General features: G+C 41.3%; 1 protein-coding gene across 3 annotated transcripts in view; it reads right to left on the bottom strand.

The window, feature by feature from the left end:
* Positions 1–2,425: 2,425 nt before the first annotated feature.
* Positions 2,426–17,916, bottom strand: part of RNF31 (ring finger protein 31) — a 129,373-nt gene continuing 113,882 nt past the window's right edge. For all 3 annotated transcript variants that reach the window (XM_082269225.1, XM_082269223.1, XM_082269224.1), the window contains exons 19-22: positions 7,144–7,201; positions 5,333–5,429; positions 2,656–2,824; positions 2,426–2,562 (exon numbers count right to left, since the gene is read on the bottom strand). In XM_082269225.1, the coding sequence (XP_082125351.1) occupies positions 2,506–2,562; positions 2,656–2,824; positions 5,333–5,429; positions 7,144–7,201 (381 nt within the window). In that variant the 3' untranslated portion in view covers positions 2,426–2,505. The remainder of the gene's footprint in view (positions 2,563–2,655; positions 2,825–5,332; positions 5,430–7,143; positions 7,202–17,916) is intronic.

Genomic DNA, 17,916 nt, shown 5'->3' with positions numbered 1-17,916 from the left:
GTCAATTGGGATACAGTGGATGCAGGGGAATGCACGGGTGTTCCATGCATTCCTGTGTAGGAAGTCCCATGCAAGTCAATTGAGACATAGCGGATGTATGGACACAGCCACTGCTCCCAACTTGACATTTGTGTGGGCGCATATCCCTGAACTAACATGGTCTGCGTTTAGGGCCATGCGTCTACACCCGAACAGATGTTAGATTTGTCCTTACAGCCGCTGCATCCCCATTGACATGAATTTGACTACCTGCACAGGGATGCACAGGTGCAGGTAAACACGGCTCTCCACGGCTTGGACATATGCTTTGATACACCCCATGTGAACAAAGACTTAGTAGGAATTTAGCAGGAGTTTTCTAAGTTATGTTGTATTTTTTATGCTAATAAGGATTTTTGTGTTTTTTTAGTTAAAACAGCAATTTGATAAACATTTGCATTGCACAAATATTTTGCCCCTACAGTAGCACCTTCTTTTTAGGCTACTGGTCACGTGCTTTCAGAAAATGTATGGTTTGGGGGGGGTCTTTTGCAAACTCTGAAAGCTGTGAGTGAAAAATGAAAACCTCCAGATTTTTTAGGAAATATGGTTCATTTACAGTTTTGCGTACATTCGATTTTCACCATTTCGCAAAAATGCGCAATTTAAAATTTACAAATATTTATTAACTCAACAGAGGCTAAACTTTTACATTTAGTAGGCATTTTGTAACATTTGCTGTGTATCTGCTAATAATGATTTTAGTGTATTTTTAGAGAAAATATTGTTTTGATAAACAGAAGAGAAAAGGAATGTTAGTTGGGGAAACAACTAACATACCAGAGAGGAGTTGTTTTGATAAACATTTGTGCAAATATCATGGGGCAATAAAAACCAGTGGCACCTTCCTTTTATTCTACTGGTCATGTGCTTTCAGAAAATATATGGTTGGGGGGGGGGGGGTTCTTTTACATTCTCTGGAAGCTGCAAGTGAAAAATTAAAACCTACATTTTCATAGAAATTTGAATATTTACTTTTTTGCGCATGTTCAATTTTCACCATTTCACAAAAAGGTGCAGCCTAAACTTTACGAATATTTGTTATTTATTAACTTAATACAGGTTAAGCTTTTATAATTTAGCAGAAATTTTGTAAAATTTGCTGTGTTTGTATCTGCCAATAATGACTTTTAGTTTATTTTTGGCAAAAATATTCTTTTGATAAACTTTTGTGCAAATATCATTATGCCCTAAAAATCAGTGGCAAATTATTTTTATTCTACTGGTCATGTGCTTTCAGAAAATATAGTTTGGGGGGTTTTGCATAAACTCTGAAAGCTGTAACGGAAAAATAATAAAGCAATGAAAAAAATTGCGAAAATGGTCTGGCCAGCTGAGTTTAAAAGTGGAGCACAGGGCCTGGCAGCATAAGGGTTAATAATTAAACCTTTGTTGTTTTTTTTTGCTTAGTTCATTAATATTTTGTACATCTTTAACATACATGTTTAACATACAAAAATACGCAAAATTTAAAAAAATATATATTTTTTTAATTTGTAAAATTACATAACTTTTCAATGCTTTGTACTATTGCTGATAGCTGAAGTTTGAACAAAAAAGTTGCGGTAAGTATCGCTAATTGTTATCAGTGGGTGAAGAAAAAAAAAAAAAAGAAAAACCCCTTATATAAGTTAATGGTAATTTTTTTTTATTTCTTTACACATTACATTATTTTTTATTACATTTCTTTAAATTTGATTGAAGCAACGAGTATTATGTCTTATTAGATTTCCAACTTGTTTGATAGCCTAATGGTCAGGGGTTGTAAATCTTTACAATAAAAAGTTCAGAATTGTGATCTTTATTCTAAGCAAAAATTGTGATTCTCATTTTATGCAGAATTGTGCAGCTCTAGCCTTTAGTTAAAGTTTTGTTGTATCAGCACACGGCCTTGAAGTTGCACTGATGCATTCTTCTGAACCATTTTAAATAGATATGTGTTCCCCCACACCCAGCATTTTATCCGGGTCTTATTAGTAGAAAACTCACAACACAATCAAATGCACAGCACTTGCAGTCAGCACCCTACTAATTTAGAATTTGTCATATACAGCATATTTTGGCCTGAAACCAAGACCACAACATATAACACCAGGGTAAAAAAAAAGGAAAAAAAAAAAAGAAAAAGTGTGGTTTCGTTTTTCTAACACAATACACAAATGAGAAGTAAAAGGTCTGGTAAATGTATTATAACCCAATTTAAAAATATATTTTTTTTTCAGTCTGTGGAAAGCCTTAGGAGTTTACATGCAGCATTTAAAAGCAGAGACAGCTAAGAACAAATATATATGTAAATAAAGATGCAGGGTTCAGTGACTAGATTCATTGGTGGGATCTCTTGTCCTCTCAAAATTACAAGTCCTATTAATAACAAAGGACACCAAAGTAACAATATAGATATTTTTATTCTGTTTGAGAAACTTAAAGCTTCCATGACTGTACATAAAGCAAGCAGAAAGAAGGCAGTTACGGGTGTTGACTTCTTTGGACATGAAGACTCAGTGGGATCTCTGTCATCAGTACCTAAACAGGAAGAATCCCAGCACAAACAGATATTAGGAGAGTACTTCTTAATATATGCTAATGACAGACTAAAAAAATGAAATTAAAACGTACTTGAATGAGGTGATTTTTGTAAGTTGCCTCATCTACATTTTCTTCTTTGGGAGGACAGCCTTGCAAGTAGCGTTTACATACAGTAACAGCCTCTTCGATGTCATAGAGTATACATGGGTCCAAAGAGTGAGCATTAATGCGGCTGACAAGGTACTCCTTATAATGAGATCTAGAAGAGAGCACACGACTGCTTTACCATCCAGTATTATGTATCAATGTACATAGAGTATATAAGTGGGTATTTTCCGAAAACAACAGAGCTAAAAACATATGGTAAACTGGCTACAAACATGACAGCAAATATATTACATTCAATTTTTAAGATGCAAAATAATTACTGGAACATTGCTATTGTTGTACTCTTTTTTTTTTTTTTCCCAATATCACCTATCATGACACTTTTGCAATACTATTAAATTATCTTTCCCAGTATGACCAGTCTGGGAATTCACAAAGCAATATCCAATGAAAGTAGTAACCTTATGTAGAAAAGCTGAAAGTAACATTCATAAAGTTTCCACAGGTTCTGTCCATGTTTTGTATTATAAAATACATTTCCTTTAACATTTGATGATCGGTTAGACATTTTGCCAAAGTGTCAAATTCCCATACAAGCTAATGCAACATCATTCTGAATTATTGAATAAAAGAAGTATGGCCAAAGCTCTTTTGGCCATACTTCTCATGTGGGTCACAGGAGTGCAATTACTTGTGCTCTATGACCTAAAATTGGAAGACACCAGGCTAAAGCCTGCTGCTGGCTAACGTCACAGAGCCACTCCAGACCCTGGATCTATCCCTAAAATAATGTCGTGATCCACCTAGATGTCTTATAGGCAGCTGTTTCAGCCTCTCAGCACGCCACTGAGAGCCTGAGCCAGTTACTCCCACCCCCTACCCAGCGCTCAAGTGAGGGGCACAGCAAAGAGTGGGGACTGATAGTCACCGCTCTGTCCTCAGAGCCAACATGAGAACTTAATGATCAGTGGTCAGGTGATCGCTCAGTTCTTGGGCTTAGAACCAGCAAGAGACAACTGCTGCAGTAGGTAAGTATGTATTTTTTTTTTATATTCCCAGACTTCTGCTTTAACCTGCCATAATGTTGCCATTGTGCCGATTTGTGTCCTCTCCAACCTGACTTGATCTAAGCTTAACTTCATTCTAATAATTTACATAAGCCATTAGCGTGTGTAGCAATTTATCATCATTTAAAGGGGAGTAATGCTCAGCTCAAGTAAAAAACAATACGTTGACTGAGTTTTACCATTTTGCTTACAAATAATTAGACTGTTATACATTTAACTAGTTCTGGATTAGAAGGATTTGCCCCCTTAATGACCAGGCCCTATTTTTTGCGGGACTGCGACATTGCGGCGCACAGATCGGACCCCTGACTGACATTTTTGACACTTCTGGGGGTACCAGTGACATTACTACAGTAATCAGTGCTAAAAACATGCACTGTTACTGTAATAATGACACTGGCAGGGAAGGGGTTAACCATACAGGTGATCAAGGAGTTAAATGTGACCCTAGGGGAGTGGCTTCTGAGATGACCACAGAGACATGTGATCCTATATAGCAGGATCACATGAGCTCTGCAATCATCCCAGGGAGAAGGACGGTTGGCTGTGTTTACACCACCGACCCTCCTTCTCTCTCAGCATTGAACGATCGAGAGTGTCAGGCAATCGCTCGCCCCCCAGTCCCTCTCAGGCGAGCAACGTAGGTCTACGTCGTTTTGCCTGTACGAGCCACCCTGCCGCAGTAAAAAGGCGGCGGGTGGTCGGGAACTGGTTAAACAGACGACTTTGTCCGTTATACTTAATATGTACTTGGGTCTTCACAAATTATCTTATATATATTGAAAAAAATTCATTTTCCTTAAAATTTTTTGCAATGCAACTTTAACATTAAAACCTATTAAAGCCTAACTCTATGTATAATATACCTTAAATAATTAATTTTGGCCAAGATGACCCAAATTAACTATACTAACAGTTCCTCCACAACATACAGTAATATAGTACACAGTGCTGTGTTTCGACAGTGGGACAGAGGCTTCCCATTCCACTCCCGGAACAAAACAGAGTAAGGCTGAGCGCTGCTTAGCCATTCAGGGAAAGCTTTGTATTCTATGAGTGAATGCAAAGCTTACAATGATTGGCTGAGGTAAAGAGGGGGGCAGATGATGTCATGATCTGCATCAGCCAGTCAGAGGAAGCTTTGTATTCATTCAATCATGCAGTACAGCGCGCCCATCCCGCGCACCTGTTCGTTCAGTAAAAAGCTCATTTGGGCCAGCTTGGCCCAGACAAACTATTTAGAGAGAAAATAAATGTGGAGTAGGCTTTGAATAAAAATACATGTATCCAAGTTTTCTTTGAAATGAAAGCCTTAATTTGTCCTGAGAAAAATTATTTATGGTATGTAAGGGAAGATTATCAAAGGTAAGAGGTATAAAGAGTGGAATCTCGAGACTCAAGGTGTGGAACTGAAACTCAAAGGGGGCTATACAGAGAAAAGGGCTCTCAGCAGCTCAAGTTGTTAACAAGAAGCTAATGACTTACAAGGAGATATATTAGACAGAGATGGCATAAATCATACTTTTTAAATCATGTTTTAAAAATATAGTAGAGCAATTCCATTTAGGGATAAAATATAGAATGATACTCACTCACACAAACCAGCATAGCCCACTGCGGTTTGTTTTCCACATGCCTCATCCTTCATTCCATCCAGGGTTTCTTTCTGCTCCATGACCCGACACCCACCTAATAAAGAAAAATCATTACATTAATCACTTCACGACAAGCATAAGCATATATACAGCACACTCCCAGCACAGAGACTGGGCTCTCACCAAGAGCCTCAGGTCTCATACCAACGATCAGGAACCAGGAAGCCTCTGGTTGGCTATCACAGTCACTGTCCACCCATCCCAATGTTTTTTTTTTTTTCCTCTTGAATAGAGAAAAAGTGTGTGTTAAAAAAGAAGAAAAATGGCTAGATCAGGGTTTGATCTAGTTCAGTGTCAAAGATCAGGATCTGCGTATTTTAAGTAGGATTAAAAAACAAAAAAAAAGCACAGCTTTTTTTTCTTAATTTAGTATCAGCGTGTTTTAGGTAAGATAAAATATATGCACTATTGTTTCCGAGCCCTACTATGGGTACAAACAAAAAACATACACATATGTATCCGTGCAATCGTCAAGAGCAGAATTTATTTTACGTTGTTCTTTGGTGGTATATTATAATGAAAACAAGAAATATACAGCTACATTTAAAAAAAATATATATATTTTAAATTTTGTGCCAGTTTCACTTTAATGCTAAAAAAAAGAAAGTAAAAAAAAGAAAGAAAAAAAAAAAAAAAGAAAAAAACAGGAGCTATCCATTGCATGGGTACACCAAGTAGTTATGATATGTACAGTTTTACTAATGCATGTGAAAGTTGCAAAACTGTGTTCAGGCATTAAGATTTGTTTTACCCTTGTCATGAAGCGGTTAAAAAAAGCAGTGTACTGATTTACTGGAAAATGTACACGTAAAATAAATCAGCAAATAGTATACTATTCTGCTCCCAATGAAAGTAAACCTGCACTTAGAGAAATTAGTAGCAGAAACTACAAACCTCCTTTTGAAAATACAAGTTGCCTGGCTGTCTCTGGCTTCTATAACTGGAAGTGGAACTTAGTAAGAAAATAAGTCCAGCTAGATCACTTCAGACTGGCCCCTTTTGCAGATATAGCTATGTAAAACATTAAAAATCAGTGCCCATACTGTTTAAAATCAAGTAATAAACTGTCTCACCCTGCTCTTAACATGCTTAATTGCTCTATGTTTTTTGGCACTGTTCAGAAACTATAGAGGCTGATCTGCTGACGGTCTATAGTATATTCTTTATTCAACAAAATGGCAGCCTCCAGCAAAAAGAGAGGGGGGGGGGGAGAGAAACCGGAACAATGCTGTATAATTATTAATGTGGAATGCATGTTCCTTGCTAAAGAACATTATTTTTTATCAAGCGGTTATGGGTAAAGTTCCGCTTTAAGAATCACTAACTAGGAACTAGCAGTAAAGTATGGGAAGTCAGAACTCCATGTTTGCTCTAGATCAATGACTCAAAACATTAGAATAACATGACAGCCATGACAGCCATGTAGCAGGCATTTACAAAAAAAACAGAGCTTTCTTTTAACCCCTTGGAGCTGGCGCCTCCCGGCCCATTAAGGGGTTTAGGATGCCAGAAGGCGAGGTGGGTTTTATGATCATGTAAGCGCCATGGTGCAAGCGATCAGAAGCTTTCTGTTAGTTGCCAGTAACTGCAGGGCACGTGCTCTTGGCACAGCCGTATTAGCACTAATGCACACAAATATGCAGCCGTTTGGCGCCAGGTCCCCCCCCCCCCCCTGCCCTCCGGCGCCAAAAGGTTATTGTGTTTCAAAGCATTGTAAAAATGTAAAATCGCTCTTATTTATTCTTCACCTCCAGGTCCAGCTTGTGTTCCAGTTGGAGGATCCGTGTTAAACTGCACACTGGACATCTTAAAGCAAGACAGAAACATCACAGTCAGTCAGTCATGAATATTGTTCTTGTTCTAAATATATACAAACTACTACAGGTTATTCTGAAAGAATAAAGGAACAAATATAAGTGTTATTAAAAGTTAAAATGTTCCATTACAGATCAATACTCAAAAGGAAAAAGGACCATTACAGCCTAGTAACATAAATCTGTACTATTAAGCTAAAACAGGCATGGCAGTAGCAGGAAGTCTCCCTCTATAAAACGATCAGTATTGCACATGTAAGTTTTCATTTTTCTCTTATTCTCCTCTTATGTATGCAGTTTTCTTTAATTCTGCTTCAGTCTACTTTATATTATACATGATCTGCTTTAAGTATTGACCAGGCATATGTAAATCTGTACTTTAGCAGTTTAAAGATACCAGATTGGAAAAGGCATTACAGAAACATAATTGTTTTTCAGAAATGCCCAGTAAAACCTTGTTGATGGTGAGATAAAAACTCAAATTTTTAGCACTCTTTGTATCTGTATTTTAACTATTTTTTTAAATGAAATTGTTGTGTTTCAAAAAAACCTTTAATATAGGGTGCACCCATGGCAAATGATTCAGAAAAAAAAAAGGGATTTTTGACTTACAGTAAAACCATTTCTCTGATGTTCATTGAAGGACACAGCTCCTGTCATTCTTGACCATTGGGTTATGCTGCCTCCTACAGGAGTAGGACCCTAGGCAGAAAAAACTTCTGGCTACACCCATGGCCAGCCCCAGGGGGTATACTCCCTCTCCCTGCTATAGTCACTAAGTTTTGTTACAAGCAGTGTCAGGAGAATTATAACTCCACAGAGGGGTGGGTGCTGTGTCCGTCAATGATCAGAGAAATGGATTTTACGGTAAGTCAAAAATCCCATTTTCTCTTTCATTCATTGACTGACACAGCTCCTGTCATTCTTGGCCATTGGGACGGCAGCATAAAATTCCAAAGGCTAAACGTTAGCCAACAAGGCAATAGGGGCTCATCCAAACCAAATGGAGCCCACCTGAAAAAAACAATACACCCTCAAAGAGGATCAGGTCCTCTTAAACAGCAGCCTGCAAAACCTCGCAGCCAAAGGAAGCATTCGCAGATTCCAACACATCCACTTTATAAAACTTTGTAAAAGTGTGCACCGACGACCAGGTGGCCACCTTGCAAACCTGCGTCACTGATGCTTGATGACAGAAGGCCCAGGAGGCACTAAGCTCCCTAGTAGAGTGTGCCTTGACAGGGAAAGGTGGAACCTGACCCCCAATGGAATAGGCCTGAACCATCTGGAAATGGTCGCAGAGGAAGCGGATCCTTTGCGAGGTCCTTACGTGAGCACAAATGGAGAGTTTGACTTCCTAAAAGACTCTGTACCTGCCAGGTATATCCTAATTGCCCAAACCCCATCCAAGGCATGCAACACAATTTCCTTAGGATGTTTAGGCCTGGGACACAGAGAAGGCAAAACAATGTCTTCATTCAAATGAAAGTCATAGACCACCTTAGAAAGGAATGACGGACAGGGGCGAAGCACCACCTTATCCTTGTGAATCACCAAATAAGGTGAATGACAGGATAACACTGCCAGTTCCGACACCCTGCGCACAGAAGTGATAGCCACACACCAGGGAGAGTGTGGCCAAAGGTCGTTTATAAAAAAATGGGATGTTTGACCAAAATATATCTCACCCTAGGCCTCTCATATCTAGTATCCCCTATAGTCAGTATCTTCGCCTTAGGCAAAACTGTACGAAACTTGAGGAATTTGAAGTTGAAGCCAAGGGCTTACAGCAATGTCTTCTATCTAGGGGATATAGTAAGTCTTGCTTAAAAAGATCTTACCACAAGGCCAAAAGCCAGGAAAGAAATTCTTTAATTTATAGAGGAAAAAAGAAAAATGACACAAACAATGTACGTCTGATCACGCGCTATTCTGGACAACATGGTCAGGTGCGCTCTATTCTAAATAAATTCTGGTACCTCCTTCAGGCAGATGAGACAGTAGCAAAGCATATCAAAAATCATCCAGAGATCACTTTTAAAAGGTCAGAGTCCCTCAAAGACAAATTAGTTCATAGTTATGCCACATCATAATAATGGACATCACAAAAAAATGACTGGCACATACCCATGCAAGGTATGAAAATTTTGCAAATATATGCTAAATACAGGAGAATTGAAACTCCCCAATGGAAGCTCATATAAATCTACAGGTTATGCAAATTGTCAGACAATTGGTGTTGTCTATTATATGCAGTGTGAATGCAAGGCTTTTTATATTGGCAAAACAAAAAGACCTTTTTACCATCGTATCAGAGACCATGTCAAATTGGTCTTAAGTAAGAAATTTGAGAATCCCATCAGCCGTCATATGGGACTCTATCATAATTTCGATGACAACAAGATGAAGTTTTTTGCCCTAGAACACTTCCCCCTTAATGAAAGGGGTGGCAGTGTTGACAAAATTTTATTACAGAAAGAAACTAAATGGATCTTTAATTTATCTGCCACACGATACCCTGGTATCAATGACGCAATTAGCTTCAAACCATTTTTGTAAAAACACTTTTCTGCATTCAGTTTTTTTTTTTAAATAAGATTGATTTATGCAATATTATATTATATGTATTAAGTGAATATATATTTATCCTTATGTAAAATTGTGCCATATTTTGGAATGTATTTGTTGTTTTGCTTGACAGAGGAAACAAAGGGACCTACATGCTGCAACTGGTTCATCATATGAGCACCCGCGGTCTTATCTCCCTGTGATCATATGGGTTGAACCGCTTTATTTCCCCACCTAGACATTGTACCAACTACAATCATATATATTTTTTGGTAAATTGATTTTTTTCATTATCATTTTTAATTAATTTTGAGGAATTTCATTGCCCTTGAGGTAGATATTTAAAAATTTACATTTGTAATAAAATGTCTTTTCAGACATAAACAAAGCAAATAACAAGAATATATTATGTTAAGAATAAGTATAAACAGGGACTCCTTCCGCTTTCCCCCTTTTTTCCTTCTTTGATATTGTAGAACTAAATGGATTCTTCCTCTTTTATATTAGAGGCGGAGGTTTCCCTCATTTCAAATGAAGGCCGCGGCCTCGGAAGATGTTCTGCGCATGCGCGCGAGGCACTTCCGGGTTTCGCTAATCACATGACGCCATCGCCCAATGGCGAGGCTTTAATTTTGGAAGGGAAGATTTAGGTGGTGGAACCCTTGGCTCTCACTCCGGAGGTGACGACAGACGCCACCGGAGTGGAGGAGGCAATATAAAAACGCCAGCAATAGCACCGGCAGTCAGTCTGACTGTGCGGTGATAGGAAAGAGCCCTCACAGGTACTATTGACATTTCTAATCATATATCATTTTTGACTTTTTTAACACAGAGTATCATTCTCAGGGAATTATTATTCTATGGGATGGTCTTTGATGAATTATCTTTTAAATTAAGGATTTTTTCACTAATGAATTAATGAAAGGTATTTTATTATATTATTTTTCAGCCTGATTGCTCAGGGAGAGTTCCTGCACAATAACCATTCCTGAGATGATGACTTCCATCTGTATGTGAAGTCAATTAATCCAAAGGTATTTAGGGACTTGTTTATCCCTGGTTTACCTTAGGTCATAATAACTTCAAGTACCGTATATATTTATTTATTTTTGTTTTTCTGCTTTTAGCTTTGGAACGAGATATTTGAAAACCTCCTTTTTTCTTTCACGAAATCTCTGTGATATAAAAGGAACTAGGATTGAACTCCTTTAAATTCCCTTGGACAGCATTATATGCTGCCCTATTTTATAACATTTGGTTTAAGGGTAAATATAATATATTAATATATATACCTATATATATTTTAGTATCATCTGAAATACAGTTAGGTTAAGCCATTCATACCCTATTTTATCAATATTAGATTTTGTACCCTGGCTTGGCTTTTCCGCCTCTATGATTTACCGTATGCAAGGTGGGGGGGTCTCCTCTTTGATTGCCTCGTCCTGAAGCATTTATCATCTACAACTTTTTTCCAGAGAGGGCACAATTCAGTCTTTTGAGGTATGCCTCGTTTTTTGTACCTATTATTATGAAGAATTGCTATATTGATGTATCTTCTTATCGATGTAACCGATTATAGTTGCTGTTTAATAATATATATATGCAAATATTCTCATATGTACTTTTTCATTATATACAGAAAATTACTTGTAAGAGATGTCCGTTAGTCTCCTGAAGAAGCCATTGCTAGATGGCGAAACATGTTGAGCAGACACCATCAAGTTTTTTCTATTCTTTTATATGCTTTTAAAACAATATTTGTTATTTTGATTAAATAAAATGTAAAATAATTTTTTAAGAAATGTTTTTTTCTTCATCATTGAATTGATTGTGTTTGCACCTTTAAAATCCTGTACATTTCCTTTGCTACTCTATATTTACCAAAATATATATTTCTCTGATATTCACTGACGGACACAGCTCCTGATTCTTCTTAACCATTGGGTTATACTGCCCCCTACAGGAGTAGGACACTAGGCAGGAAAAAGCTTGACTATGCCTATGGGCAGTCCCAGGGGGTATGCACCCACACTCAGCTATAGGCACACAGTTTTGTTACAAGCAGTGTCGGAAGAAAGCCAACTCCAAAGAGGGGTGGGTGCTGTGTCCATCAATGAACATCAGAGAAATAGATTTTACAGTAAGTCAAAAATCCTATTTTCTCTTTCATTCATTGACGGACACAGCTCCTGATTCATCTTAACCATTGGAATGTCCCAAAGCAGTGTTAAACATGAGGGGAGGGAAAACATCAGAAAAAAATCCCCAAGGCTAACCATAGCCAACCAGGTAACATGGAGCTCAACCATAACAACTGGAGCTCACCTGAAAAAACCAATACACCCTCAAAGAGGACCAGGTCCTCTAAACAGCAGCCTGCAAAACCTTACGGCCAAAGGAAGCATCCACAGATGCCAACATATCCGCTTTATAAAACTTTGGTGGCCGCCTTGCAAACCTGCATTACTATTGCCTGATGACGGAAGGCCCAGGAGTCACTAAGCACCTGAGAAGGGTGTGTCTTAAGAGGGAAAGGAGGAACCTGACCCCTAATTGAATAAGCCTGAATCACTGTCTGTCTGATCCATCTGGAAATAGTCACGGCAGAAGCGGCCAACCCTTTGAGGTCCAACCGTGAGTACAAATAGTGAGTCTTCCCAAAAAAACTCTGTAGCTGCCAGGTACACCCTGATTGCCCAAACCACATCCAGGGAATGCAGAGCAATTTCCTTAGGATGTTTAGGCCTGGGACATAGGGAAGGCAACACAATGTCTTAATCCAAATGGAAATCAGTGACTGCCTTTGGAAAGAACAATGGCAGGGACGAAGAACCACCTTTGTTCTGTAAACCAACAGGCAAAGTTAACGACAAGCCAGCTCCGACACCCTGCATGCAGAAGTAATAGCCACTAAAAAGGCCACCTTCTGTGACAACGTAAGCAGGGGAACCACCCAATATTTTCGAAGGGAGATTCCTGCATAACTGACAACACCAATTTAAAGACCCACGATAGTAATGGAGACCGCACTGAGGGAAACAAGTGTCAAGCTCCCTGGATAAAGGTACGCAACCAAGGAATGTGTGGCCAATGGACGTTGAAAAAAAAACAGCAAAGGTTGAAACTTGGCCCTTGATGGTACTCAAGGCCAGGTGCTGCTAAACCCCCCGTTGGAGGAAAGCCAAGATCCGAGCCACCGAAAAGAAATGAGGAAGAACCCCAAAAAACTCACTGCGCAAAGTAGGTCTTTCAAGTAAAATGGTAGATCTTCCTAGAGGTTGATTTTCTAGCCTTGAACAGCGTAGGAATTTACGATTCAGACAAACCTCTATCCTTTAGCACCTGGCTTCAACAGCCAAGCAGTTAAAACCAGGGACTGTAAAGCAGGATGGAAGATTGGCCCTTGGGACAGCAGAACTTCCCTGAGAGGAAGTCTCCAAGGAGCATCAGCGACCAGCTGTACCAGATTGGCATACTAAGAATGGCGAGGCCAGTCTGGAGCCACTAGAAAGACTGGAATTCCCTTGCTGCCTTGATCCTGCACAGGAGTCTTGGCAGAAGTTTGAGAGGGGGAAAGGCATATATCAAACAATACTGATGCCAAGGAGCCACTAATGCGTCTGCAGCATCGGCCAGAGGATCTCAAGACCATGCCAAAAACCTCTGTACCTTCAATGGAATGTGTACAGCAGAGAGGGCTGGAACGATTGTTATGCCCACCTTAGAATGTTTGCTACGTCCCAATCTGCCAGGACACTTCTTGTGCCCCCATAGTGATTGACATAGGCCATGCCCATGGCATTGCCTGATTGAATTCATACCGGACACCCCTGAAGACAAATTGTCCAATGATCCAGACAGACAAAGTCTGATCGTTCGGAGTTCCAGTATATTGATAGGCAGTCTGGACTCTTCCCGAGTCCAGACCCCTTGAGCACAAGTCGTGCCGAGGATGCCTACCCCCCAGACAGGCTGGCATCCATGGTGACAACTGCCCAGTACAGGGGGAGAAAGGATTTCCCTGTTGAAGTACCGGAGAACGAAGCAACCTCTAGAGACTGTGGATTCTTGTCCAATTTCACCAGAATCTGTTTTTTTTTGCAGAGATCTCATGTGGAACTGTGCAAACAGAACCATCTTGAAGTTAGACACCATCAGGTCCAGCACCCGCATGCAAGCCCGGAGGGATGACAGTCTGCTGGACAACATAAGCTGAATTGACTCCTGCAATTTCTGGAATTTTTTCAGAGGAAGCAACACTCTGGCTGAGGCCAAATCCACCCAGATAGTCCAGTTTTGTGGACGGAACCAGAGCAGACTTCTGAAGGTGCAGAATTCAACTGAACTCCCTAAGAGATCACAGAGTAATCTCCAAGATGTCCATCAGAGCAGTCGGAGACTCTGTTCACAGAAGAAGATTGTCCAGGTACCCCAGTACCGCGATCCCCCGCTGACGCAACCATGCTAGCACCGGGGGCCAACACATTGTGAAGACCTGAGGAGCGGAGGCAAGACCAAAGGTAAACGCCACAAATGGATAATGCTCCTCGCAAAGAAGAGGAAGCGCTGGTGATCGGCACATATTGGGATGTTAAGGTAGGCATCCTTGATGTTGATAAAAGCAAGAAAATTCCCCAGATGTAGGGACGTCACTACCATGCGAATGGACTCGGAACTTCTGTACCCACACAAAGCACTTTAGCGCCTTGAGGTCCAGAATTGGACGTACCCTGCCTTCCTTCCAGGGAACTGTAAACAGGTTTGAGTAAAACTCCTAAAAACATTCAGAGCCGGAACAATCACCCCATGAAATAACAAGTCTTGCACTGTCCCAAAGTGACCCCGTAAGCGATCTGGGGACAAGTGAAGGTTGGAAGGGAAGAACCTCCCAAGAGGAAAAGCCCAAAACTCGATCTTGTGGCTGGATTGAATGACTTTGTGGACCCACTTGACCTGTACCAGAGAGGTCCACGGATCCGGAATCAGCGAAGACGTCCCCTGACCCCAGATACGGGTGAGGGCGCCCCTTCATGCTTGTCTGCAGGTCTGGAAGAGCCTGCTCGTGGCTTGCCAGACCAGGTCCTCTTGGAACCTTCGGGGGGGAAGCCCTGAAGGACTTTTATACCTTGAAGGACGAAAAAAAGCCTCTTATTAGCTGAAAAGAATGGCCCATGTCTACGAAGGGGCTCTTTGCCCTCGGTAGCCTGCGGAAGAAGAGTACTCTTCCCCCCTGTGAGACCCTAATGATGTTATCCAAAGAAGCTCCAAACAGGCGATCCCCCGCAAAGGGGAGATCAGATAAGGCCTTCTTAGAAGTCTGACCTGCAGACCAGCATTTCAGCCAGATAAGATGCCGAAGGACCACTGCTGATACAGAAAAGGAGCCGCATCCAAAGAGGCATCACAGATAAACTGGAGCCCCTGGATCAACTGATTCGGTAGTTCCGCAAAAGCCGGAGGAAGCCGTTTCCCCGCCAGGTCCCGGTGTAAAAGTTTAGCCCACTCTTCAGAGTTTCCGACACCAGGGCAATAGTTAAGTGCCGAACCAGCCATAGTGAAACATATGTACAAAAAAATAAAAATAAAGCACTGTAGGTATACTAAACAGTTGCATACAAATCAATAGTGATATTCAAATCCGTGAATACATCAAATATATATTAATTCAGTCCAAGTTGTGAGAAAATACTAGTAGTAGTACTTTCCACTCAGTGATCCCAACCACCTTCGCACAAGCGTGGTGAAAAACATCTGTGGGCTCCACCACGTGAAGTATCAGGTAAATATGCTCACCAAACTTCCCAGGTCCAAAAGGACTTTAAGGCCTTATTCAATATGGGGTCACCCCAGCTGTCAGAACGTATCTTCTCCTAATGTTACCATTCACTCCACTCCCCGGACCTGACTTCACTGGTTGCCAGACCTTATTATTATGTATTTCGCTGATCAGTAGGCATCATCAGGCAAACTGTTGGGTAGTTGTGGCCAAGAGGTTAAGGCGATGGACTTGAAATCCATTGGGGTCTCCCCACGCAGGTTCAACTCCTGCTGACGCTGCTCTCGGATTTCCTAATGATGCTAACTGATCGGCGAAATGCATTGAGGTCTGGCAACCATTGATGTCACGTCCGATCTGCTAGTGGAATGCAAGCCGGCTGACTGACCAAGCGAACGGCAGGAGCCAACGGATCTAGAATCTGATTCTATGTGGGATATAACAAAATGCTACTCGAGCCTGTGCAGGTCGAGGCACTTCTAATGTAAGCTGCCAACCATATGTCCTTGTGTTAGGATTGACATAATTAACAGGGTTGCACTATTATTCATTTTTTTTGCCTTTTTGTGCATATGTCACTTGCCACTGGAGAGGAAAGTGGGGAGTTGAGTGAATGGTAAGCGTTCTGACAGCTGGGGTGACCCCATATTGAATAAGGGCTCATGGTCTTTTTGGACCTGGGAAGTTTGGTGAGCATATTTACTTGACACTTCACATGGTGGAGCACACAGATGTTTTTCAACATGCATGTGTGAAGGTGGTTGGGATCACTGAGTGGAAAGTACTACTCATTAAATGCGGACTACGTTTCGTAATTTACCACAAGTTTCTGCATATTTTGGAGTATTTTCTCACAACTTGGACTGAATTATTATATATTTTATGTATTCATTGGTTTGAATATCACTATTGATTTGTATGTAACTGTTTAGTATACCCACAACGCCTTACTTTATTTTTTTGCATGTGTGATTCACATTTAAAGGGGCAGCAGTCGGTGATTAAGGGGGAGGGGGAGAACTCGGGGGTCCCACTGACCCAGGGAGGGGCCCATGTCCACCGCAAAACCCTCCAGGGGTAGAGAGGGGAACAATTACTGGATCCTAACTCCTGAAAGGGCAGAAAAAAAACTGAGCGCCTATAGCTGAATGTGGGTGTATACCCCCTGGGATTGCCCATAGGCCTAGTCAATCTTTTCCCTGCCTAATGTCCTACTCTTGTAGGGGGCAGTATAACCCAATGATTAGGAAGATACAGGAGCTGTGTCCATCAATGAACGAAAGAGAAAAAACAGCCAAGGCCGATACCTGGCCTTTGATGGTACTCAAGGCCAATTTCTGTTCAACCCGCCATTGAAGGAAGGTTAAGATCCGAGCCACTGAGGAGGTGCGAGGATGAACCCCAAGACACTCACACCACGCAATGTACGTCTTCCTCGTATGATGGTAGATCCTCCTAGAAGTAGATTCCCTAGCTTTTAAAAACGTAGGAATCGCTGACTCAGCCAAACCTCTATCCTTTAGCACCTGGTGTTCAACAGCCAAGCCATCAAAGCCAGCGACTAAAGCAGGATAGAAGATCAGTCCTTGGGACAGCAGATCCTCCCTGAGAGGAAGCTTCCAAGTAACGTTGGCGTACCTGGACCGGCAAGGCCAGTCCGGAGCCACTAAGATGACTGGAATCCCTTCTGCCTCGAACCTGCGTAAGAATCTGGGCAGATGCTTGAGAGGAGGGAAGGCATAGATCTGACGATACTGACCGCACGGGGCCACAAGCGCGCAGAGAATCCCTTGACCAAGCCACATATCTCTGCACCTTTCTAATGAGCAGAGATGCCAACAGATTTACTTGGGGGTGCCCCACTGGAGACACAGTTGATAAAACACCTCCGGATGAAGGGACCACTCCTCTTGGGCCAACACCTGCCGACTGAGGTAATCCGCCTGCCAATTTTCCACCCTGGGAATGTGCGCAGCAGAGAGGGTTAGAACGAACCGTTCTGACCAACTTAGAATGGCAGTTACCTCCAGAGCTGCCAGGGCACCTCTTGTGCCCTCTTTGTGATTGACATAAGCCACAGCCATGGCATTGTCCGATTGACTGTGCACTGGGCATCCCTAAAGACGATTTGTCCAATAATCCAGACACAGTCTGATTGCTTGGAGTTCCAGGGCATTGATCGGCAGTCCAGCGTCCAGATACCCTGAGCAGAATGCTTTCCGAGGACGCCTCCCCAGCCGTAAAGGCTGGCATCTGTGGTGACCACTGTCCAATACAAGGGGAGGAAGAATTTTCCCAGCTGAAGCACTGGAGAGCGAAGCCACCATATCAGGGATTTCTTTGTTCGCCAACTAAGCCGG

This window comes from Pelophylax lessonae, assembly GCF_965119305.1.
Source record: "Pelophylax lessonae genome assembly, chromosome: 1".
In the NCBI taxonomy this organism is placed as follows: domain Eukaryota; kingdom Metazoa; phylum Chordata; class Amphibia; order Anura; family Ranidae; genus Pelophylax; species Pelophylax lessonae.
This window is presented reverse-complemented; position numbering and strand designations above follow the sequence as displayed.